Source organism: Oryzias melastigma, linkage group LG11, assembly GCF_002922805.2.
Source record: "Oryzias melastigma strain HK-1 linkage group LG11, ASM292280v2, whole genome shotgun sequence".
NCBI lineage: Eukaryota > Metazoa > Chordata > Actinopteri > Beloniformes > Adrianichthyidae > Oryzias > Oryzias melastigma.
Window position 1 is genome coordinate 10,430,181 of NC_050522.1, and position 26,830 is coordinate 10,457,010.

At 36.7% G+C, this 26,830-nt stretch overlaps 2 protein-coding genes across 2 annotated transcripts; both read left to right on the top strand.

Annotated features, from left to right (window-relative positions):
- Positions 1 to 19: 19 nt before the first annotated feature.
- Positions 20 to 21,189, top strand: lg11h18orf21 (linkage group 11 C18orf21 homolog). The gene is made up of 4 exons (XM_024293450.1): positions 20 to 293; positions 2,755 to 2,983; positions 19,148 to 19,341; positions 19,658 to 21,189. Exons 1-4 carry the CDS (start codon positions 202 to 204, stop codon positions 19,818 to 19,820), a joined length of 678 nt encoding a protein of 225 aa, XP_024149218.1. The 5' UTR covers positions 20 to 201; the 3' UTR covers positions 19,821 to 21,189.
- Positions 21,190 to 21,689: 500 nt separating this feature from the next.
- Positions 21,690 to 26,490, top strand: rp9 (RP9 pre-mRNA splicing factor; the record flags this gene model as incomplete). The annotated part of the gene is given in 6 exon segments (XM_024260608.2): positions 21,690 to 22,069; positions 22,213 to 22,243; positions 22,328 to 22,457; positions 24,112 to 24,203; positions 24,905 to 24,966; positions 26,365 to 26,490. Coding segments are annotated over 6 exon segments (587 nt in total), but the record flags the coding sequence as incomplete, so codon positions are not given.
- Positions 26,491 to 26,830: the final 340 nt, after the last annotated feature.

Sequence of the window (26,830 nt, forward strand, 5' to 3'; positions counted from 1 at the left end):
TAACCTCGCGACAACATGCTTATGTCCACGCGAAAATTCAATTTCCCTTAAAAATAGGATTTATTACTTATTTATGAGTACACACTGTGCTCACGGGCGAACCTGTTTCACATTACGGACTGTCTGGACGAATTTAGTAGGTTTTTATGTTGGAATTTCACTTCTTTATGTGTAAAACTAAAACTACCGCTAGCGTTGAGGATGAATATTTCTCAAGAACTGTCTGCCAAGTTTCTGGTTGACGCCTCCTTGCTGTATCGGGAAACGTGTCCGGAGTTGGCTCGGTTTTTATTGTAAGAACCTCTTTTTTCCCCCTCCTTCCTTTTGAATCAACGTTACACACATTTTAAAACGGATGTTGCCACTTGCTGTGTGTAATTGCAGAATATAACCACAAGAAGGCAGAGTTTGATCAAGAGAAATAAAAAAAGGTTAGTAGTAAGGAATTTACTAAATAAACTAAATAGAATACAAAAACTTAATGAGTTTAGTTCCTTCCAAGTAATTCTATAATAGACATTTTTATCAGTGTGGTGCGTATCAGTGAAAATCGGCAGCAACATATCTTATTTTTGGGTCATCTGCCTGTTTGTCAAACACAAAGTGATAGCAGAGGATATCAGGGGCGGAGCTAGAGCATTTTATATTGGGGGCAGAAGAATTTGGAATGGTGGCAAATGAAACCAGCAGAGTGGAAGGCCATTACAAATAATAGGATCACAATATTTTAATTAAATTGTTTATGATTGAAATATGCAATATTTCAACTATCAAAACATTTCTAACAGATTGTTATTGGTTTTATTTAGTAAAAAAAATATTGCTTTTGTTATTGATACTACTATTGACTCAAAAATGGAGTGGACAGAGCAGGGAGGGCAAAACTTTTATGACAACTTGGTCGAGTGAGTTTGAAAACGGCTTAAATTCAGCCATTTTTTTGGTCAAAATGGATGTTGCTGGCGCTACCCAATCGGTACCCCGCATGCATTGGGACAATTGAGGTATCCGAATTAGATTAGCTCCGATAATTTGTATATTTTTTCTGTAAATTTGTTTAGAATTGTTGAGCCATTTAAACAACGCATAACTCTGTGATGGAATAAGTTTATGTTTTCCTCGACAACGGAGAGCTTCCTCTCACTAAATTACGGCGCAGTGAAATAAAAGAATGGAGCCTAAGTTCTCCAGTTTTGCTCATACGCAGTAAGAATTGTGCAGTCCTGGTCCTTAACATTTATTTATTTATTTATTGTCAACATTAAAATAAACTTTTAAATTATTGTATTGTAGGAGACACATTTCGGACATGCACTGTACAGATTGGGTACCCATTACAGATCTTGTAGCCATGTTGGAGCCAGACGTCGTCAGTAAGCAGTGATTGGCCTGAGTTTGTCTGTTCTTATGGTAACCAGTCTCACCAATAAGGAGTGAGTTTGTTGGGCTACATGAAATCTTTCAGACGTTTTGAACATACTTTTATTGAGGCATCTGATTGGTCAGTTTATAACTTGAAGAACTTGCAATGAAGACAAAATATGGAAAAAAATAGTATTATCAAGAACATGTTTTTAAAAACATATCAGAGCTGGAATAGGGATTCTGACAAATAGAATAGATTTGTATTTTCTTGTAATGATTTCATGTTTATATTTTGTTTGCATAACATTTGGAATCTGGATGTTTGTTTGAATTGGTTTGACCACCAGAGGGCGCAACACTGTTTTTTCATGTCCATTTTTTGTGTCGAAGAAGTTCTGTCTTCGAACTTTTTGTCAAAAAAGAGAGAATTTGTCTTTGTCCTTCCTTGAAGAGGTTAAAGAAATAGAACTAAAAGAAACGAACCACAGAAACAAAAGATTAACCTCTACAGAAGTCTATGGGATTTTGGCTTCTTGGTGCCAACAGGTACTTGCTGTTAGGAATGCCAGGGTGAGGGGGGGTCACTCAGTCCATTCTTCATATACAGTCAATGGTATAACTACATCATGCACCATCCAACCGCACCCAACAACATCCAATCAACCCAACAATGAGTTCTACAAGACATAGCTGCCAGCTGCAGCAGCCGTTCACGGGTCAAGACTAGATTAAATTTGACCCCACATCACCCTGCCATCCCATAAACAGCCAGACATGCTCCCGTCTGTCAGTGCCGCACGTGCAGCTGAATATCATGTAACCCTTCCTTACCAATTTAAGCCCTCAGCTAATCTTAGCGGGGCTTATCTTCAGCTGAGTTCGGAGGGTTGCACAAATATATCAGGGACGGTAGTCTGGAAGAGGTGGCGTCCCTGTGGTAGTTTGTCCTAAATTGTTTGAGACAGACTCTTCTGGTCCTCCTGGGGCATAAATATAGCATAGTGAAATCTATTTTTACTGGACTTACATTGTTTTTTCCTTCTTGTTTCTATTATTGCATTCAGCTGGACTCATGGAACATGTTTATAAAATGAGTTCATTAGAATTTTGCCTCTGAGTTGTCCCCCATTATCAGAAAAGTGCTCAAAAACATTTTGTAAATATCAAAAACATGATTTTTGAAAGCAAATTAAACAAGTGCAAACTCTCAGAAATATTTCCTTTTCCCAGATTGTGTTTCATTATCTTTGTATCCATCATTTTTAGGATTATTTCAGATGTGGTCACTGTCTTTACAGGAATAAATTCACTTCTCTTGTTAAGATCACATGCTGTTTTGGTAGTTTTCTTTTATCGTATTTTTGATCTCATGTTTTTTTCTTCTTTTAGGGAGCAGCCAAATCAGAGCCAAAAGTTCTCGTCTTTGTTCCAAAGTGCCTCCGTGTGTCAGTACTGCTGTCAGTGGCAGAAGCCCGATGATGTCAGAGTGCGGCTTCGGCCCAAGAGGCGTCCATCGGCTGTGGTGCGCAGCGTCCTGCTCAGACAGGCCAGAGGAAAGAGGCTGAGCGTCCTGCAGAAGAAGCTGCTGTTTCGCTTCCAAAAGTCCTCCTCAGTTCTGGTGAGGACGAAAAACACCACAAACCACAGTTAGAAAACACAGATGAAGAATGCTGCAGATATTTATAAATTGAGAAAGTCAATATAACATTTGATTACACCTCTAGTTTCTAAAAATGACTTTAACATATGTGGTGTATTGGGTTTTAGGTTGTTATTGTGTTGTTGTAATTCTGGATTCTTCCTTGTTTCCGCTTGGCCTCTGAATGAGGAGTTATGTAAGTGAATTTGTTGCTCTAAACTGAAGATAAGTTTATCAAATCAGTTCGTATTTTTGTCCAGTTGGCGCAGTAAAAGTTTAAATTACTGCCAAAAAATTGTCTTTAGAAAGTTTTTTTTATTATAACCAACCTCCAAGTTTAACTTTTACACCACCATGGGGTATTTTTTAAGTCTGGAAAAATTATAGGGGTAAAAAAAAAAAATCAGGAGTAGAGTAGGGCTGGGTTGAAAAAATTGATGAATCGATCTAAGCTTAATAGAACAATAATCGATGCATAAAAATAGAGATCGATCTAATAGATAATGCCAAAGTCCGCTAGCTTGATGCTAGCATATAATGGGATTCCCCATAGGATGGCTAATGCTAACACTCGGTCAACCTAAACACACATTGCTGACTAAATGAACATTTTTATAAACTCACAGGAGGAATTTTTCAAACTCTTTTGAGGAAATATTTTTAAAAATAACTATTTGTGGTCTAAATCAGTTTTTTTTGCTTATACTGTCTTCTTCTTTTAGAATAAGGTGTAATGCTATAGTGCAGTCGCCACCTAGTGGCCAAACTGAAACACCCTCCAGGAGAAGCCAAACAATTATTGGAGCTTCTCCATTTGAGAATCCATTTAACACTGAATGTTATTAACAATCTCATTATAATTTCACTAACTGAACTGTATCAGATTAATATGAATATCTTCAAAACATATATAAATTATTTCTAAATAAAATATGTCTAAATGTGTAAACCGCGTCAACTCAAAACTGAACTTAATCTAATTAAATTAAGTGGATTAAAAGAATAGGAAAAAAATCTGAATCAAATTGATCCAGACTCTGGTGGATCAAACTGAATCCATTCTGGAAATAATTGGCGATACTAGCCCTAGTCTAGAGGGCAGTTATTTAACCCTTTAACACCTGAGCCGGCGACAGCTAAATAATAAAGTTTTTCACATATGATAATGTTTCAACCGTTTACGTGACCTACATAACTCCAGTGGATTTTAACCTTGAGAAAAGCAGCGTTCAGAGTGACTCACAGAGTGCTTCATCAAGTATAAACAAGACTGAACCAAATAAATAATTCCAGCTGTTGTGAGCAGGTAAACGCAGCAAAACATGCTCTAACATTCTAAGTAAATCCCAAATAAAAGATAACTAAAAGATTTAAAAAGAAAATGCAAGTAAAAGGGGTCAGAAATATTATTTGGAGTTTGTTTATGCGAGGCTTTAAAAACTCCAATTAAAATATCAAAATCTATTCTAAAAGCAGAGGGGTGACATGAGTTCACTTTTTGACTCTAGATAAAAGCTGCAGAATGTTGGACAATTTGGAGACTGTTAAAATAAGAAAAAAAAGAAGAAATAAAAGCATGGATCGTCAATTCAAGGTCAAAATTGGTTTTAGTTTAGCTACAATCCTCAGGTGATAAAAACTGTTTTTTTACAAGGAGTTTTGAATGGGATTCAAGAGAGATTTGGTTCTAAAGACGAAGCTGGACGGAGGTGTCTTTTTAGTGTCTAGGGGTTAAAAATTGAAGTTTTCCTGTTTGTTATCAGACTATCTGTTGCATAACTCATGACTGAATCCTCTTACAATCAGAAGTTTCCCTTCCACGCCAGCAGAAAACGAGTAATGACTGATTTTATAAATTAGTTTCAAATGTGTACAACATTTTGGCACCATGTAAAAAGTACTTTCAGTCATTCCAGAAACCAAATAAAAGTTTTCACGATACCTCACATTTTATCAAGGTTTTGATTCCTAAATAAACAAAAGAAAAACACAGGAAATACTTCTAAAAGATTTAGACTGATATAGCCAAGATAAAAGAGAATTTCTTACAGGAACTTGCGTCAAATTTATATAATCATTCTTGGAATGCTTGAGAGACTTAATTAGGTTTAGAGTTTAAATGTTTTATTAGATTTTTGCTGCTTGTTTTTGCTACTGTTGAGGGTAAAAGTGGTATCTGAAGGACATTGTGCAAGAAATACGTTTTCCACCCATAATACCTTATTCCTTAAGTTTTTATTGCTACAATTCAGTATTTTTCATGTACTGGTAATGATTTAGATTGATAAAGACATTAGCATCCTGGACACATGAGCCATCATCATGGACTATTACATTTCTACTGGTCCCATCAGGCTTTGCTGTCACATAGTCATGTACAAATCCTTCCAGACAGTCCTATTTATTTTTAAAGCTCTAACACTGTTCTTTCCCTCGTCCCTCTGCGTTCTTTTCCTCCTCTCCCTTCCCCGTAATAGACCTCAGCATGTTGTGGAACAAAAATCGAAAACGTGTTTCTGACCCACTCTGTACACGAAGTCATTTAGATGAGAATACCATTGATGTGGCATGTGACCAAAGGCTAACCTTCCCAGGCAACAGGGAGCATTGATTGGAGAGGAACACTCACAGCCTCTTTGCTGTTATGTATTATTGTCATTGACTGTATATGGACTGAGGGACCCCTCCCCCCTTCCAAAGTGGGCCAGTGGGTACTTCCAAAATCCCTTAGACTTTTATAGAGAAATAAACACATTTTACTAAGTAATTCTGTCAGAATAAGCCTTTTTCTTTGTTATTCCAAATTTTTTTCCATGATTATTTATTCCTGTAGTTATAACCTAACTAATTAAATTCAATTATTTTTTTATTTATATAACCCAAAATCACAACACAGTTTTCTCAATGGGCTTCACACCAGTTATTGTCCAAAAGCATAAAATTACTCGTTAAAAAAAAAAAAAAAACTGATGATTGTTAAACAGACTAAACCAAAAAGGGCATCCCGGCCCTTAGACCTTCCTTTTTTTTAAGGAAAAACTCATTAAAAAGCAGATTCTAGTAAAAAAAAAAGAACAAACCTCAGAGATGTTCACATGAAGGAGGGATCCTCTCCCAGGACGAACAGGCGATGCATCAGGATTGCTAAATAAGAGTTAGCTTATCTAAATCTACGGCCCAATCCGAGTTCTCCCCTTCCCTTTCATTTAGCCCTCCAAAGGGCGAGTTATGAAAAAATGGTGTCTAATGTTGTCTGTTATGACTGTTTTTATTGTTTTAAATATTGTTCAAAATAAACTGAAACTGAATATTTCAGACGTCACTTTTGTTCGATGATGTCACTAATAATAGCCAGTCCGCTAGCGTTAGCGTGGAGCTTCCAGCGCTTGAATATGCATAACAGTGGTTTTATAACTTTAAAAAGTCGTGGTACAACAAAAAGTAATTTTTTACATTTAAATTAGGGCTGTGGACATTAATGAGTTAGCACACGAGATTAATAAAAATGAATTGACGCGTTAATATGCATTAATGCAAACTAATCAAAGAAACAGTCCTTCTCTTTAACTCAGCGGTTCAGGCTTCTATGGTGTACGTTAAAACATTTCGTCAGGTATTATCCCGCTTATACCATGGTCATTTACAAAAGAAATAATATTCAATCGGTTTCTAGTACTTTATTTTTTTCTATTTTTCACAAAAAGCGGACTTTTTGATCCATGGTCCGGTGTCATATTGTACAAATCATTTTTACCTGGTAAAACATTGTGATTAATCGTGATTAATCCCAACACAAAAGTGAGATTAATCAGATTTTCTTTTGTAATTGATTTACAGGACTAATTAAAGATAAATGTTCTAAATGTAGTTTCGTGTGTGATTTCACATTGTGATTATTCGGGGAAATAAGTGGTTGGCAAATACTGAGACAAAACAAAAATTATAGCGATTAATTTTTTTCAAGGTTTGCGATTAATTTGTTAATTTTTTAAGTGAATTCCTGGCCCTGATGTAAATGTAAACTTCTGTGCTTCAGAGCCCACCCATGGGAAGAAAAGCGCTTCTCAGCGTGACGCGGTTTAGCCTCGCAACAGAGGACTTTGTACCCCTCTGATTGGAGGGTGAAATCAAAAAAATATACATACCCTGGACAGACTTGCATCAAAACTGCCCCTTCAAATGGAGGGGCAGAGAGAAGGGAGGAATTTGGATTGGGCCTAAATCTACATGTTTGAGTAGTGTAGCAGATGTAGCGCGAGACGAGCCAGAGGCGAGGTCCACTGGCCAAGGACAGGAGCACAGATGGGGCACCTGGGAGACCAATCAGATGCTTCAATTAGAATACATGGTGCCTCCTGGCCCCCATGTCCAAGATTATAAGTTCAAGTGTTAGGGGTGTGGACTCTCAACAAGCTCACTCCTGATAGGTGAGCGTGGTTGCCATGGAAACAATGACTCTGACCGATTCAGACCAATCACAGCTTACTGACAAATTCAACTTAAGAGAAAATGTAACAACTGTTGTTACTAGTGATGTTGAAGTGGAAGGATTTTGCTTTGTGATTTCATGTTATAAAGTTCTGGATATATGCTGAGTATTGTTGAATAGAAATGGTCTAACAAACATCATCAGGTCAAAACATGTGAAATATAATTTTGTAATCCAATGAAACTCCAAACTGATTAGTCAAAGACTCGTTTTTAGCAAAAACAAAAAAGCTTAATTATCATCAATGTTTTAAAACTTTCAAGATGACATTTTGCAGTCCGTGTGATTTCCTGCATTCTTTTTTAGTCTCTGTGAACATCACAGACTTTTTTTTTATTTTTAAGATGGAGAGCGGGTGACTGACAAATCCTTTTTGACCCACTTGTAAATGTGTGGATGTTTGATCTAAAACAAAAAAAAAATTATTTGTCGCAGTTAAACTTTTGTTCATGAAACCGTACTTGGAGGTGAATAGAAGAAACATTCCTAAATGTTGAATACATCTTATTCATCAGAAGCTAGTTAACAAAAACAAACTTGTCGTGCAGCAAAATGAATATTCTGTGATTTATTCCTTATTTTCGTTCTTCTGTGTCTTCTAAAAGAACTCGCGGTCATTATTAGTCAAGCATAGCCTTGCTGTGGTTTGTTAACTCAAGATCTCATAAGTACACTCACAAGTGGCTTCCTGTCTCAGTAGTTATCACAAAAGAGAATTAGAAAACTACAGGACTTCAAAGAAGCCGATCCACCACAGGAATGTCCTCCAAGGTATTCTTACTCTGTTTTCATGGTCGCTGGCCAGTCATATTTCAGAAGACCACATGGCAACAAGCAAAGCCGCAGATATAAAGCTGGAATTCATCTGTGTTCAAAGAGGCAGTGGTAAAGCTGTGAAAGGAAGAGGGATTAGGAAGACTTGCCTTTCTTTAGCTCACAGCGTCTGACATGGAAAGCAATGGTGACGAGAAGAAAGACACTGCATCAAAACATTAAGCTTGTATTTCCTTTGAAGATTCCAAAGGGGAGCCACTGGTGGAAAACTGTCATAGTAGTGCTTTAAAGAAGAGTATATGTATGTGAAAATTGTAGTTATGCTTCTAGAAACATCTTGTAAATGCCTTACTGATGTCTCTTTTAGAATTGAAATAGTGTTTTCTCATAGGAATTAAAGAGTCTATAGAAACCAAGAAACAGTTCCAAGAAGCATATTAACCTTCACCAACATGGCATCTCTATATTATTTTATTTTCCACCATTTTTAACATTGATTAATATAGGTTTACACAGATTTACTTAATCTTCAACCTGGTGTAAACCATTGTAGCTATATGAAAACTGGACTGAGCAAGGGTGACATCACCAATAGAAAATGGCTTACATTCGACCCCAACAAAATGAAATAAATGAATTTTTACAGACTCTACCATGTTTAGAGTCAGTAAGTAGTGATTGGTCAAGTCCATTTGAGTCATAGACATATATTAATCACTGGACAAACTGAGTTGGTGACCCAATGAAAAGGCCTTATCTCTGGTCACCGTGGCTTCCTAAAACTGCCGCCGCCATTTTGAAACCAATCGACGGTGATTGGTTTGAGTCAGTCTGAACTATGTTTTTAGAGGAATTACTGTCACCAATCATGAGCGAGCTTGTTTGAAGTCCACACCTCTTTCACTGAAAGCTGCTCGGGAGAATCTGTCAAACTTGTTAGTGTTCCGTTTATTTAAATTCTCTTTAAAATAGGCGTCATCCGTCCTATATGTTATCTTTGGAGTCTGCTACGGTGACATCACCTGTTCATCAAAACATGTGAGAAATGTGAAACCATTGGAATGACTGCAACCTTTTGAATGAGTTTTTGTTCTTTTGCAGTTGATCTTCCAAACATCACTAGTTAAAATAACACATTCATTTACAGTAAATTTATGTTAAAGAACATAACCAAATCAGGAACAAGTATTCATTCTTGTGGTTGTAAATCTCCCATTTTTATAGGATGTTCAGTCCCTTTTGAAGTGCATTTAAAATCTGATTTGTTCGGCATGCTGGGTAGATTATCTTGCAGCAGATATAGGATACAGTTGTGCTCGCAGGAGATGAGAATACCCTAAATGGTGCTAAGAAAGATACTCCTTTTTGTTTCTACTCCAGTGGAGTAGAAACTTTCTACTATCAGATGGTTGTCAGCGTTAAAGTCTTTTCTATAAATACTTTATTCCAGCCAATATTATCAATCCCTCCAGGATCTCTGAAGCATTTTTTGTGATCATTGCAGCCCAAAAAGCCTCAATTTGTTGCTTTTTTTCTTATAAATTGCGATATTTTGCTGATTTCAGATTAGGATTAGAGTTGGTTAACTGGACTCAAAGTGAACCGAGTTTGTTAAAGGGAAAATACGTGCCTGCCAATATTGACATTTCAATTGCTCTCCTGTTTTGACTCTATTTGTATCGATGTGACTTTGGCACACTCAGCCATGCTCATATTAATTCCCCGTCTCACTGCTGACGTTTAGCCCTTTTAAACATTTGCCCAACTGATGTTCTGTGCCAGATATCTTAATGTGCGTCTAATGCCTTCACTCTTAACTTGCTCCGGCTTCATCCCTTTGGGCGTATCCTTCTTCTGAGGTCAATCTCTGACAGCGGCGAGAATGACAGGAAGCACACTATTTATGGAGCAAGTGCTAAATATAGTCGTCCATCTGCAGAAATGGTTTATGAGGGGGTTGTTGACATTGTGTGTCTTTTGTTAGGCTTTTGGCATCCAGTTTTCTAAGTTAAGCCTAATAGTTGCTAAGTTTAACCCCTATACTGTGTTCGGGTCAAAATTAACCCATTGGGTCAACACAATCTAGTATATGGATTCAAAGAAATATACAAATCTTAAAATCTTTTTTTTATCGCTATTACCCCATTCTTATCCAAGAAATAACAACTAGGAAAACTTTATTAAACAAAGCAAAATTGTTTCTTAGGGTTTCCTGTTCTGTCAAAGATAAATCTGTCAAGCTTGTGGTTAATATTGAATGTCTTGGACATACAGACACGCCAAGACTAAACAGAGTAGTTTAACAGCTCAAAGGAGATTTATTTAGTATGTATTAACACCATACTTCCTAATCAACGCATGATTTTAGTCCCACTGCAATCATCTTTTGAGCCATTTTAAAAGTGTTCCCAGTGGTCTTTTTATCAGCCGTTTTTAGCCAAAATTTAAGAAAACACCATAGCTGCCTGGAATATGTTGAAATAAGTATTTAATTCATTTTAATTCTCAAGAATTAAATAATATTCAGTTAAAATTTTTATTAGCAAAAAATGTTTTTCCCTGGCCGGGGCACAAACTCCCAACCTTTGTAATGGAAGGCGGCCGCTCTAATCGCCGCACTAGCATTTGATGCTTTTCAATGAATAGTAGACAATTTGACTGGTAATTCCAGTTATTAGGGTTTAAAGATTTCCATTGTAAGCGGTTTCAAAAGAGAGAAAATAAAAATTAGATTGTCAATTAAATTCTTTTTTTCCAACCAAATTTTTTTTTAAATTTTTTAACCGAAATTATGTGTGAAGTTCCAAGTAATTGAATGTTAAAAAAAAAACAGAAAAACCTCTGCTTTGAGTCGTTTTTTTCCTCCTCTTCTTCTCATTTTGACCTTAAAGCTGTCCCTGAGGGGTTGTTTTTTTCTGCTTTTTCATCCTTAAAGTTTAAGAAGCCCTAACAGATAACACCCTTCGCGTCTGTTCACCTCCCCCCATGAGCTTCGACAGGGGCTGCATCAGGCAATTGGTTATGTCAAACTCTTGAGTTTTTTTTTTCTTCATAGTTTTAATTATTACCGTTTTTTACATTTTACACAAAATAAGTAGTGTGTAATAAAATAAAAAAAATCATTGTAATGCAGCACTCACTCCAGCAGTCGGCCACCTAGGTCGCCTCTGCCCAGTCCCGACCGTGGGTGGGACCATTGGCGCGAAGCAACCTATTCCCCTCCCCCACAATCTACTATATGCTCCCCCACTAGCGTACAGCCTCGCACACCCCCAACCAAACATTACTAGATCTAGTCATCTACAAGTGGATGCATCAGAATGAAGTGGAGCTTGTGGCTCACCTAACTGGTTTTCTACATCCCAACACAATATTTTTCCATCTGCACTTTTTTTGTCTACTCCTGATTTACGTCGATTTGAACAAAAAATACTCAGAAATCCAATTTTAGTCTTGATTTTCTTAATATATGTCCTCCAGTATCAGAAAAACGCCACAAGAGAACAATTTATACCGGAGTGGATCTAAAATGACTTGTATAGCAGTACAACTTTGTTGACACCACTGGATCTTGTGGGCTAAACAGATATATTTCTGTGTGATTGTGGTCAAATGTGTCTGTCACTGGCAAAAATCCAGAGCACGTGTCTCGATTCGCCTTTCTGAAGGGTTGACCTACTGGAACAATAAACAGGTTAAATGACAAATTGCTGTTGCTATGGATTAAAGTCACATCCCTGTCATTCTTTCCTCAACCATATGTTCAGCCCAGATTTTCTATTTCTAAAACAAAAAAACCTTGGCCTCAATATACCTCTAGCCGTGTATAGATGGCGGCTTATCCTCTGCTGTCCTGAACATTTCACTTTAGCCATATGCTTGATCGGTCACAGGTTTGCTTGCTGACAGGAGGCCAAGATGAGGAAATCACATCTCTCCGTGGCAGCGGCTCACATGTCTTCTCTTCAAGTGCATACACATCATGTCAGAGGATTAACATAAATTAAACGGGTACACGTGATGGTGTGGATTGAATTCCAGGTTGTCAGGATTCCTTACCTCTTTGCTCCTCTCTGGAATAGTCTATATGGATATGTTCCGACTGCCTTAAAGTTCCTTTAAGTTGTTTAGATAATTTGTTGTCTAATTAATTTGGAATAAATTATTTATTGCATTTCTTTTTTGTCATAGCTTTCGTTTTGACCACTGTGTGCTGTGATGGTATAAATGTGGGCTGAAAGACAAACAGCATGTCATTCTAGCTGTAAACATCAAGCCAAGGCCAGATGTCTTTCTGAATTTCATCCTGTCTAACTGTCCGTACGGGTGGAATTGATACAGGCTGTCTGCGGGTGAGATGGACAAACCTGTACGGCACTCAGGTGACCCACAGGAAATGTCAGTCAGATCGCTCAGTGACCTTGTTGAGCAAAAAAGTTTGTCCACAAGTTTTTTTTTCTACACGCATGCTGCAGTCATCAGGTTGCACCAAACACAAGAGTACCATACTTTCTAGAGCATTAGTTGCAGTTTTTTCATAGTTAGCCAGGCGTGCGACTTATACTCAGGAGCGACTTATTTGTGTTTTTTTGTTTTGTTTTTTTGGACATAAAAAATGTTATATATTTGGTATTTTCTCAGTAAAACACTGGTTGTGTTTTAGCAGTTGTTTCCTCTAATAACCGCTAGAGGGCGCTGCATCCGAGTATAAGTATTTTGCTACTGACAGTGGCAGAAGAAGTGCCGTCCAAATCAAACATGGAAGAGAATCTGATCGTTTTCCTCTTAAACTTTGATATTTTTCTTATACAGATCTTGCATTATTTATTTTTTTTAGCTGTGTTGGGCTTGGCAGATTTGTTCTGAAACATCACACTTTCCTCCTAAAAGTGTGACTTATATTCCAGAGCGACTTTTATATGGTTCCCCTTTTCTTGAGTAGACATTTTTTGCTCTTGCGACTTTATACTCCTGAAAATACGATAAGTAAGGGTGAAGTAAGTGAGACGCAGTCATGTCGTATGGATTTTTCATTTTTTCAACCCCCAAACTCTGAGCAGAAAGGGAAAAAGAAATGAGAAAATTAGACAGACTGTAGTTTGTGTTTGTATCCAACAATCACTTACACATCTCTTACACACATGCAGCATTTAAGGAGCCAGTACGTGCGACTAGAGCGGGGGTCGGCAACCTGCGGCTCCGGAGCCGCATGCGGCTCTTCAAGCACCCCCTTGCGGCTCAGTGGCGCTTTTTCCTAAATGTATGAAATAATAAGGAATGTTGAAAAGCAGTATATTGTGGTGTATTGGGTGAGAGCTGAGTTAAGCAGATGGCTGGCAGATTAGAGTCCAGACACCATTTGTGTCCCATTCATTGAACGACTCCAAGTGAATGGACGAAGAACCGTTCACGCAAGGCATGTATATAGGTTGGTGTCAACGTTTTGACTACCATTTTTTTAACAGCACGGAACCACTGAACAGCCGACACTGTGAGGAGGCTCTCTCATACACACACCACTCTCACTCATGGTGCCGGTAAAACACTCAAGTCCCATAATGCAACACAAGAACAGACACTAACTCCACCCACTAACAAGGAACTATTTCTAAATTAACAGTCAGGCTGCCACAATATTTTTGTTTTAATGCGATTTCTGTAGGAGGACAAACATGACACAAACATCCTTTACGTTTTCCAGTTGTTGTGAGATGAGTGTAGATGCTTCCACGCCGGCTGAGTCAGCGCACAGCAGAATTCCTGCCCGTGCGTCTGGAGCGCACGTGAGCGCACGTTGCTACGCGGGTTTTGAAGTCGGGTCACGAGCTCCACGTACAAATCGGCACGCATTGAGCGCGCTGAATCTTCAATCCGGTTCAAGATTTCCACGCACAGTCGCGGCAGCTCAGACCTGTGACTGTGCGTGGAAATCTTGAACCGGATTGAAGATTCAGCGCGGGAGCTGCTTGTGGGCGGAGTCTGCTTCAAAGCACAGAAGTACCAAACGTGATCACGAAGGAGAAATGAATCATTACGGTTTGTGTCCGCTCAGGTTAATATGACTCCGAGATGAGATGAGCGCCAATGAACAGTAGAAGAAGAATAGAAGAAGAATCTCCTCCCACCACTGCGTGCGTGACCGCGCTGCTCCGGTGTGGATACCACCTGCTGAGCGCGGCGATGTGCAGGTCTCACACACCGGCCGCGTGCGGTGCGTGGCGGGGAGGAGATTCTCCTTCTATTGTATTTTTACTGTTCATTAGCGCTCATCTGCATCTACAACAGGGAGAACCGAAAGTAAAAGTGTTGAAAATCCCCCAAATCTTTCTGAAGACTTTTGTTTTCACAACTCTGTCCTTTTAAATGTCTGACTATAAGACTCACGCGCGCTCCAGACTTGGAGGGCAGGAATTTAGGTGTGCACGCGCTTATATTGACTCTTCATTGAAAGTGTTGATTGACGCGGCCAGTGTGGAAGCACCTTAAAGGTGCACGTTACATTTTTGTGGTTTTTTTTTCAAATCCTCTAAAAAAAAATAACATCAAAAATCGTATTTCTTTATTGCATTTCTTTAATTTCATCAAAGCAATGAAACAAACTGTAATTCATTCATATTGTAGTGATGGTCTCAGACACGCTGAGCCTGCTGTCGGTCTGGCAGCGCAAGGAATTGTGGGTTACCCATTCTTTTGCCTGTCTGACTGGAATTGGATTTAAGTTTGGGTTTTCGTCAATGTGTTTTGTTGTCTGACTGTTGAACATCTGTTAGCATTTATGATTTTGTCCTGTTATGTTTGAATTCTTCCTGCACCTGGAGTGAGAATGAGGGAGAGACTGATCAGGACCCCCTCTCGTTGTGTCATTGAGGGATGTCAAAATAAAAGCTCAAATGTTAATTATGAGGTTATTCAGCTTTTGTCAGTTAACTTTGACGCTGCAATATCTCGCTAGCTTGTCATGAGCCCAAAAATGTAGTTTATGTGACACGAGCACACGCAGTAGGAGAAATAATCGTTTATTCGATATATTCTCCATGTGTTACCTACAGTGTACGACTTTTTAAGCCGATTCAATTAATGCGGCTCCAGACACTTTTGGTTTTTATTGTATTGGTCCAAAGTGGCTCTTTCAACACTTTGGGTTGCCGACCCCTGGACTAGAGTATGACATGAGGGGGCAGCATCATTAGTACGTCTTGTTCATGCAGCTTACGTTATCCTCACAAGTACTTCACGATACTCTTACTACAAACGTATTGTACGATATATTATCATGAACTTTAAGATATACCTGCACTTGTCTTAAGATGCAACCACTCCTCTCTACAAGTCTACGAGCCCAGACAGCCCGTACGAGTTAACCCCCCGTATGAGTCCATGGGACTAATCCAACTTTTATCTGTCAACTACCATAAGTAGTGAACTTTATCCACTAACCCCGGGCTCACAAAGCTCCAAACTCACGTAGGTTCTCACGATAACCCACCATTTAAATAGGAAGTACTAGTAAGCAAACCCTCATCCCACCGTGATATTGAATTATATGTACAACACTTCTTTTTCTTCCTGACTCGTCTTCATACAATGGGCAAGCACAGAACTTTTGTTAATTCTTTTGCCTTGTATAGGCTTTAAATATTGTGTAACAAGTTGTGGAGACTGGGGTTGGTTGTCACGATGATGTGATGTTTACAACACGGTGAAAACGCTGACTACAGCAGCAAATATGTTTTATTTTGAAAAATGTACTGGATTCACTTTACACTGGCTCAAGTTTTGCAGTTTAGGTTGTTAATAGCTCCAACTTCTTAAAAAAGCGCTCTACCTCGGCTCCGGCGTAAATTTAAAGATAACGAAACGGATACGGAGCACCGCGGAGACCGGCCTGGACTGGAGGCGGTGCGAGTGCCTCTCGTACTTTTCAAGTTACGTAAAGACAGCGCCGTCCACATCGAGCCAAACTGGATGAGGTAACATTTATTCATAGCTAAAATACTTTTTTTGTTTCTTTTACTCCCAATCATGTGACAAAACAGTCAAGAAGTAGAATTAGCTGAAAACTAATATAAAAACATTTAGTCGTTTGCTATAAATCTTGAAACATATTAAGGACTTATCTAAATGTGTTCTAGTCAAATTTACAAGGTCAGATGTTTTATAGATATGTTATAGCACTCAATTGATACACTTTAAAACTAAAATCTACAGTCCTCAATCTTCCAACATTTAATTTAATTAACAATTATGTACTTCCTGGCTAAACTTATTTAAAAAATCTGTACTTAATTTCTTGTTGAAGCAGTACCAGTCTGTGTTTTGTCTTGTGTGACATTCAGTGATCAGCATAAATGACTACACCCTCTTTAAAAACTACTCATTTAATCAGTGGCTCAATCAACAAAATAACAATTTCATATCATAGTTTAAAAATCTGGTCAAATAACATTTCTATTTATTGTGAATTGCAAAGAACAAAAGAAAATCAACCAAAGTCTTTTCAGAAAACTCAAATGTTAAATTTCCTTCTGAAATATTTTTACTCAAGCTTTGACCCACTTATCTTTTTTGATTTGGGGTATGCCGTCTAATATTCCTTAAAAGAAAAGATTCACAATTTTATACATAATTTTTTGTTAGCTGCACCATGACAAATATGGACAAAGATACTTACAATAAATATCTAAAAAAGTTGTTTTTAAATTGCATGTTTTGTCCATTTTTACTGTTATCCGTTTTTATTTAGCATTGGTGTCAGTAATTTGTGAAATTTATGAGTAACTGAAAATGGAACTGTTTGTCTTTTAGTAGATAACATGTTTCATTTCAAGTTTTTCATTATTTACATTCGTAAACCTCAATTCATTTCATCTATTTGGGTGCTTTGTGTATGTAATGCATACAAATTGTTATTTAGCATTTGTTCCTCAAACGTGTTTATGTGCTCTGCCCTTTGACAAAGCATTGGTCAGTCGTTTGAGCCACACCCCCGTGCAATCCGGTGGGTCATGTTCAGGGTCTGGTCAGTATAAAGCTGGGCATGCAGGTCTGTGCTGCAGACACTCGACTCAGAGTCACGTTGAAAGAAACGGTACCGGAGCTCTGCGGGCCTACATCCCTCGCTGACACTCTTCAACTTTCTGTCGGACCTTAAAAATGGCTACGTTCATTTCGGTGAGTTCTCCATCTCAGGTTTTAAACGGCTTGAATCAGATCAGCTAAAAATGGTGTCAGTCTTCATGAGGAGGTCCTAACGATTTCATGGTGATGGGATTCGGGTTTAAAGATTCAAAGAGAGTGCTTTTTTTGTAGCTTTTTGATTGTATCTTAGAGCGGTAAAAGGAATAACTTTTTTGTTATCTTATTGAATCCAAATATCTGTGACGGGTTTGTCTGTTACTTGTATTATATTGGTGAATAAGGCTCTGAGTTAGAAAAAAGAAATTTATTTTTTGTTGTTTAGTTTTTTTCAATCCCTCCTTCTTCTCCTCATAAAATCCTTTATTTTTGTCTTAAGTTGCTCCTTAACTAGCGATGATTTAATTAGAGTCCATGCTGAAGGCAGTTTTCTAGGTTGGCAAATGATGGCTGGATCACAAGAATTCTATAAATGGAGAATTGCACCTTGGGATTGTCTCAAATGCCTAAATATGCTGCCGTGATTAGAAGAAAATAGTTTTTAAAATGATCACACTAGGTTTCCATGAGTAGTTATAAAATACTTTTGACGGTTGTGAAAGATTTTTGACAAAAGCAATTATGACAGATTTTTGTCAGAATTATGACAGATTTTTTTACAGAAGTAATTCTGGCAGATTTTTAACGGGAGTAAATTAGTAAATGTGTCAGATTTTTGAAAAGAAGTAATTATGGCAGATTTTTGACTGACGTAAATATGATAAAGTTTTGAAGGAAGTAATTATGACAGATTTTTGATCGATGCAATTATGGCAGATTTTTGACAGAAGTAATTATGACAGATTTTTGATCGATGCAATTATGACAGATTTTTGACAGAAGTAGTTATGACAGATTTTTGATGGAAGTAACTATAATAGATATTTTGTAAAACTAGTTATGACAGATTTTTTGTAATAGTAGTTATGACAGTTTTTTTTATGGGAGTAGTTGACAAATTTTTGGCATTTATAATTCTGACTGATTTTTGACAGAAGTAATTATGACAGATTTTTGACAAAAATAGTTATGACAGATTTTTTGATAGGAGTAGTTATGACAGATTTTTTGATGGGAGTAATTATGACAGATTTTTCACAGAAGTAATTGACAGATTTTTGACAGAAGTAATTATGACAGATATTTGGTAAAAGTAGTTATGACAGATTTTTGACAAAAATAGTTATGACAGATTTTTTGACGAGAGTAGTTGACAGATTTTTCTGACTAGTAATTATGACGGTTTTGACAAAAGTAATTTGGCGGAAGTAATTAAGACAGATTTTTGACAGAGTTTTTACAGAAGTATTTATGACAGATATTTGGTAAAATAGTTATGACAAATGTTTTGACGGAAGTAGTCATAACAGATTTTTCCAGTTTTCTTTTATTCATGTATATATATTTATATGTAAATTTAAATGGCAATAGCTCCCTTCTTGTGTTATCTTCTCTATACGAACATTCAAAGACCTTTTTTCATGCATGAGAACCATCATCTAATTTATCTTCTTGCTCTGATGTAAAAGATTTGGCCTCAGTACGAGTTTGTGAGGAGCACGTCTCTAATGTTAGTTGGTAGTTTGTGGAAAAAATGTTACAGAAAAAACAAAAAAGTCATGCACTGCTTGGCCGTGATCCTGATGAGACCTGGAAATTCAGACAGTTCATTTGAGTAAGAATGTTTGTCTCGTTGCTTTCCTCAGATGGCCACCTGCCACGCTTGCTGTCAGACATCTAGACACCAAGGCGCAAATCGGGATTTTTTATCCACCTTGTCCAAGAACTACAGCACACCAGGGAGCGCTGGCAAACACAAGACTCCTCAGTCCAGCAGCAGATCCAGCAAGTCCGTCTCAAAGACTCCTGGAAGAGACAAGACTCCTACTCAAACACCACGGTAAACGAGTGATTTGGACAGTTTTAAGACACTTGTAAAGTTATTGTGTGATATAATGAAAAAAATACATGTAATAAAAGAATACGGGGTTGTACAAAAGATTTTGACACATAAAACTGACCTGAAGATAAATGAATAAAGGAAATTGTAAAGCAGTACAATAAGTTCAGTAAGGTCCCAGCCTAACAAGGGTTAATACTTTCTGAGAGGATATTGGGTCTGAAATTATACAAATTTTAATAATGAAGTCTTTTAATTTGATTTATGTCGTCTTTGACTTGTATTTGCCAACTTCCTGTTTCTATTTTCCTTCCAGATCCTCCATCTCCTCCACTGTTTCTGTGACCAGCTCCACTTCCTCTAAGTCTTCATCAAAATCCAAAAACTGGGTCTTCCAGCGTCTTAGCAAGATCCTCTCGCGAGATGAAAACCAGGAGAGCAAGAAAGGCGGCCTGAAAGATTTTCTCTCCTCACTCTGAGGATCCCCAACATTGTCTTCATTAGTTGTAGTGAAAAAAAAGGTGAGACATGGAGAATCACAACCAAAATTTATTTGACTTCAAGAAGAGGCCGCCATCTTGAATCCACCCCATCCTCAAAAAAAATGTAAAATCACCTTTAGTAGCTTCTACAAGTTTAAACATCTCTTTGGGATTTCAATCCATCAACTTATAACTTCTTAAGCATCATTGAGAAGTTACTTTGTAAAAAAATATAGGTTTTAAAGTTCTCGTAAAATCTACAAACGTTAGCATGACAAGCTCGCAAAAGTGGCGTTCCCCTGTTTCTCACACAGTTATTACTATGATATTGTGAACATTTTATACATTAATTGTTGGCTTGAGCTGAACGAAACAAAATAACATATGATATGACTATATTAAGAATGTGGGTGTGGCTAACAAAAACCTCCGTTGCCAAGGAAGTCCAAAATTTTACTTTTACAGATTCTTCAAATTTTTTTATAAACCTGTTTGTCATCCTCAGGCGACCAAAAAATCATATGGTTGCTATAGAGATAAAACCAATAGAAAAGCCTCAATTTTGAAAAAAAGTCTATTTTTTTTCTTTTTTCATTAATTTGCTACTTGCAGCTCTGGCCAGGGTTGCTGGGAAAGAGTGTAAAAAAACAGTATTCGTAGCAGCTGCTCAGGCAGTGGGGGTGGGTCAAAGGTGGCGGAGGGTGGGGGCAGGTAGTGCCTGCAGGTCAGACAACGCCGCTTTAATTTAAATTAGGACTATTCCTTCCTAACTTAAGATGTCAGTCTTAGCTGTATGTTTAAGGAAGTATTATCCAGCTGCTTAAGCATCACATTGTGGTATTTGTAGCTTTAGGAAAAAAAATATGAAAATTTATTTTTTCAAAATCTGTGATAATTTTCTTTTTTGTAATGTATTTTATTTTAACCCTGTTTATTCATATGTAAATGATACAGGTTAGTCATAGATGATTGGAAGATGAATGTTTTGGTTATACATAAATACTTTTACATGTTCCATTTCATATGTATTGTATTTGTGAGTGTATTTTACAATGATATTCACTAGGATCTGTTTACATTGTACAGGCACATCTGTCTAATATCCTCAGAAAAATACTGTCTAAACTTTAAATTGATTATATGTTTGTGAAAAATCTATTTTGTCATCAGCTTGGAGTTTTAAATGTATCCAACACATTTTGTATTCTCTATTTCGTGGAAGAAGCAGTATGGGTTTAAATACCTCACGTTGACATGAAAATCACTGTGACTATACATTATAACTTTTTCTGTGTATAACTGTATTATCTCATGTTATGTTATTCTGTTTTCATTTACATTAAAAAACATAACAATTTAAGCTAAATTTGGTCTGCAAAGGTTGTTTTTTTGCCTTAATTTTTTACCATCAAATGAAGAACAACATGTACATTAAAAAAAAGTTTTAATTAAATAAAGGTAGACAATCTACCTATAGAAGTCATTGGAAGCCAGCATCTTTCATATTATAACAGAACTAACATAACAGTAAATTGGAAAAAAAGGAAGATAAACACAAACAACTTCCAATAAATAATAAAAAGAAGGTAAATTGCTTATTTATATGCAAAACAAAAAGAAAATAAACTAAGATTCAAGCTTTTTTTTTAAATCAAAATATTTAAACATTTCATAAATTATATACCCTATTAAGACAAAAATATACACATAACATTTTGAAATTGCATTTATTTATAATTGTGTTGAGAGAGAAAAAAAATGAAGAAAAGTATTAGCTGTGAGATTTGTCATCCTGTGAGTGGCGCCAAAACCAAAAACAAACCGACCTGATGGCACAGGGCATAAAGGCTATGCTAATGAGTCCCCCCATTTCCGCTTCCGGACAGTAGGTGGCGGAATTTCACCTCAAACGTTGGACGGCACGAAGAAGAAAAACCGGAAGTAAAAGAGCTCAAAAGCAGTGTTTGCTAGGTTAGCTAAATGTTCGCGTAGTTGTAAGAACTTAAAACAAAAATGTTTCACGGTGCATTTAAGTAGTTTTTTTTTTTGTTTGTATCTTTTTTGTAAAAAAAAAATAGGGGAGGCTCTCTTTCTCAAAAAATGTCAGAAAGGAAACGAAAGTCCGAGAAAGGGGAAAGACGAGAGCACAAGAAACACAAGGATTCTAAACATGATTTGGAAACACTCAAGACACAAACGAAAAAACTCACCCAGGAGGTCCAAAAATTGAAGCACATCGAGACTTTGTAAGTTTTTTTTAATTTAAAATAAAGTGTTTTAAATATATTGAATATTAATAAAGTGATAATATTTTTTATATATTTTTTGTTGCTCAACTAAAATTTTTCCTAAATAAAATAGCTTTACAGTCTATTTTTTTGTTGTGCAGCTATGAAAAGCCTCCACCAGGATTTATTAAGGTAGTTGAGAAGAGTTTTCAAACGAGAAAAACAAAATATGCTAATTGAATCCTTTAATGGTGACAGCAAATATGTTGTGTGTAGGAGCATGAGGAGAAACCAGAGGATTGTATTCCTGCAGAACCAGGAAATGAAGAAGCTAGAAGTTTCCTTGCGAACGCTCCAACCAGGGGACTATGGATGCCTCTTGGTAAAGAGGTTAAGGTGATGCAGTGTGAGTATACAAGAGTAGTTTGATTTGTTTATCAAGTAGTGAGATGAAAAAAGTGTCCAAGAAACAAGATTAATGCTACCGAGGGAGTTAATTTTGTAAGTCTGAATGGGTATGTGGGTATTTTGTTTTTAGCCAAAATAAAAAAATATTTTGATTTCTAGGACATATTTTCTGCAGAGCGACAATTTACTAGAAATGAACCTTTAAGGTGTGGAGTCATCCATTTACTACTTACACAATCCCTGCTAGCTTACAGCCCCTCACAACCTCAACCTAACATTAGCAGCTTGGACAAGGAAAATAAAATGTGCGTGAATCTTTTTGTCTTCAAGTGAATGTATTGAAATGGAGCAGAGCAGGGAGCTTGTGACTCCCCCAGCATATTTTGCATCACCAAGGGTTGCTTTTTTTCAAACATTTTTCATCTGATTCACAACGATTTGAATAAAGAAAGTCTCAGAAATGCACATTTTAGCCTCAAACTTTTTCATATATGTCCTCTATCATCTGATAAATGGCACAAGATCATGTTAAAAACACAATTTTCATCAAGAGTAGGTCAGAGGATTTTAAATACATTTAAAAATCAATAACTTAGTTTTGGACAAAACTGTCTAACTAGATTTGCAATGTGCAATTTAAAAAATTCTTTGTAAAGCAGTCTTTGTAGTTTACAACAATCTTTTTTCACAATAACAAGAAACCTGTCAAATGTTTTTGATTATTAAAGTGTCTCCTAAGTAACAAAATAAACCACAAGACACAAACAGTTATATCCATTGTTTTCCTGACAAGCGTGGCAGATATTTGTACTGGCTTTATAAAGATTGCATTCTGTCTTTTTGACATGACAGAGAGTGCCCATTCATTCTTTCCTCCCACACATTGTCATGCTGCCTGAAGATTCAGTAACTCTGTTAGATGTACACACAAAGAGGACCTGTTCAGAAATTGACATTTGTTGTGCAGAATCCAAGCATCACATGTTAAGCCTAATTATGATAAAAAAAAATAAAATTTTCTTTCCTTTTTAACCACTGAAAAGGATCTGCTAGAAGTCGTCATTTGTGTGAATGAATCAAAATTTTTAGTTCACACGTTTTCCAGTGTCTCGTTTTAATTGTTTGAATGGCTGTTTCTTTGATTACAAGCACGATGTTAGTTTAATTTTTAAGAACAGTTCATATGGTGGCTTATTTAATTGATCAATCAGTGTTAAACGATGCATATTTTGATAATGATTAGAAGGACCTTCTATATCACTTGAAACTGCATTCCACTGGCTACTCTCAAATTAAGCGTAAATTACAAGTTTTATGGCATGTTAACAACTAGCTTTGTTTTTTTTATTGTCATTTTCTTATTTATATATATATATATATATATATATATATATATATATTTTCCTCCTGCAATGTCTGGACTCATTTTCTTCACTCACGATGGTTATGAAGTGAATTCAGTTTGACGTTTTCTAGATGATTGCTGAGATAGAGCTATAATGTATAGATAGGTAGTAAAAAGTTATACATGTTGATACTTTTAGTAAAATACACTTTTTTTTTTTTCATTTTTACAAATTTACAGCCGTCTGTCATGTTGGTTTTGAATGAGACTCGTGCAAAGGCTGACTTTTTATTGATTTATTCTACAGGCTGGAGATGTAAGCGCTATGGTCACCGGACAGGAGACAAAGAATGTCCATTTTTTATTAAAGGAAATCAAAAGCTGGAGCAGTTTAGAGTGGTAAGTGGTTTGCTGACTGTACGTCTCTAAAGCCATACTGTTAGACAAAAGCAGTGAAGTTTAAAACCCTGGTTTACACAACAGACACATGCTTCTCAGCTGTGTGTGTATTGTAGCAACACTCTAAGGTTCGGTCTCTGCAGTGATTATCTTAAATGCAGTTGCCTCCTTTTCCTCTTTGATAATACTCTAAAAGTAGCTTACATAGTAACATTCCTCTGCTAATCTACGTACACACCGGGCATGTGTGGTGCTGAAAGAAGATTTTTGAATGCGTCTTTAGCATATGGTGTTCATACTGGACAGTTGCTACCTGGCACTAGCGCATGTACACTCAGTTTGAAGAGGCCTGCTACAAAATGTTGAAACCTCGCTCTAGGATTTTTGATTTCACAGCTCTATTCCAATATGTGACAGAATTTGTGTCATATAATTTCAGATGAAATGAAAATTATTCATTTTTCCTTCATGACTAATTTTCAAATGGTTGCCACTTCAGTAAATTTAGAAAGACGGCAGTTCCTGATTGGTCAAAGTTCAACTGGTTTGACTCTAAGTGCACGTTCAACAGCCTGAAAACACTCGAACACGTGCTTCCAAACCCGGTGGGATCGTAGCATAACAGCTCTCAAAATATGACATGAATTGTATTATTTTTGTTGTTGCTTCCCACAAAGTGCATTGTGTTCTTATCTTTTTAGGCACACGAAGACCCCATGTACGACTTAATTCGGGAAAATAAAAGAAACGAAAAAGAAACCAGGTATGTACTTGCCAGCTACACTATGTGTCGTGAATCGAACATTTTGGAAGTTAGCTTTGGTGCCACAAAATTGTGGTTATCTCTTCAACCAGTGACACACTTGACATTATACCAGTGGTTTCTGAAGCGTCTTCCCATGATATGCAACTCTTTACGGAAGCAAAGTTTTTATCCAATCCACATAAATTAATTGATTCTGTTAGTGTGAAAAGCCTCAATTGCACTTTATGCGTAATCTATTAGTCCAAAGTCATTGTGAAAGCTGATTGACCTTGATTAACGGTTAAAGTAGTTCTATATGATAATATGACGATAAAGAAAAGTGTCTATCGTGCCATTTCTCTTCTATCATTGTATCGTTTCTAACCCAATTTGATCAATTATTATGCCATATATATCATTAAATAGCCGGAGACTGTTGCACAGGTGCACAATAAATGTATACAAGTGAAAATAAAGACAAATAAAAAGGAATTCATGTAGTAAAATATTTATTGCTCTGAAATACAAGGTAATGTTAAATTTTAATTTATGAACTAAAACAAATCAGAATAAGCGGCACTACTATCACTGGAATTAAACAGATCTTCAAAATAAAGTGTCATTGAAGCTTCCTGTTTTCAAAGTAAAACTAGCGAGAGCTTTTCTCTACTCTCTGACTTAAGTTTGAAAAAGAAAAAAAAACGAATTTTCTTTAACATCAAAGCTTTAGCTCCAGTGCCTATATTGTTTTGACAATTCTTCAAGAGGTGAAGCAATTCCAGCAGAATTGTGTGCAAAAATGTTAAACTGTTGTGCATTTTAAAATGTGTTTTTCATATATATAGTTTTTTACAAATTTGATTTAAATACCTTTCATATTTGAGACAAATGTGAAGGCTGCTGTACATCAACCACATCTACTCTCATTTGATTTATTTGCTGCACTAAAATGTTTGTTTTTCAATTGTGACTATTCAGTTAGAATAGTCAGAAAAGTACGATACAACTTTTTTTTTTAGAGAATATCTGAAAATATACTTTATTGTATATCATTATTGGGATATCAAATAATTTATATAGTGATATGCAATTTTGTCCATATTGACCAGCACTAGGTTGAAGAGTTACAGTACGTCAACGGTGTCTCTGGGGACTTCTCTGACACAACATCCAACATTTCACCTTTTTCACCAAAAGTGTATTTATATCCTGAGAGATGCCCATCTCAACTTTAGTAGAACTACTGCCACCCTCACCAAACTTAACAAATGGTAATGATAGATAAAAACCAAAACTACTTGACAGTTTGAGCTGATTTTATTTCAACTAAGCGTCTGTATCCACTATCTGCTGTGTTTTGCTTACTGGACTGGAAGGTAACGCCACCCGGTCTCCTCTTTGCCCGTCTGTTTATAGGATCCAGCAGTTACAGCAACTGCTTCAAGACACAACTTCCTCCTCTGACTCAGACAGCTCTTCCTCCTCCTCTTCGTCCGACCACCACCGAAGCAAAAAGAGGAAAAAGAAGGACAAGAAGAAGAAAGATAAGAAAAAAAAGAAGACTAAAAGGAAGCAAAAGCACAAGCGTTCTAAAACTAGCGACTCATCAGATTCAGACTGAGGCTGAAGAACACTTTTGATTCGTCTGCTTGAACTTTACAGGGTTTAAATGTGAAAATGTCAGTAAGACCAACTACATCATGGAAACTTCCTGATCTTCAGCCTGTTTATCCTCTCCTCACGACTTCTTCATTTAACCCAAAATTGCACCCACAGCCTCTATTAGGTCATTCAGCCTGGTCAGAGGGTGAGTTATTATCATATGCCGTTCTGCATACTTGTGTGTAAAAAGTATTTCCCGCATGGAAATAGGTCTCTAAAG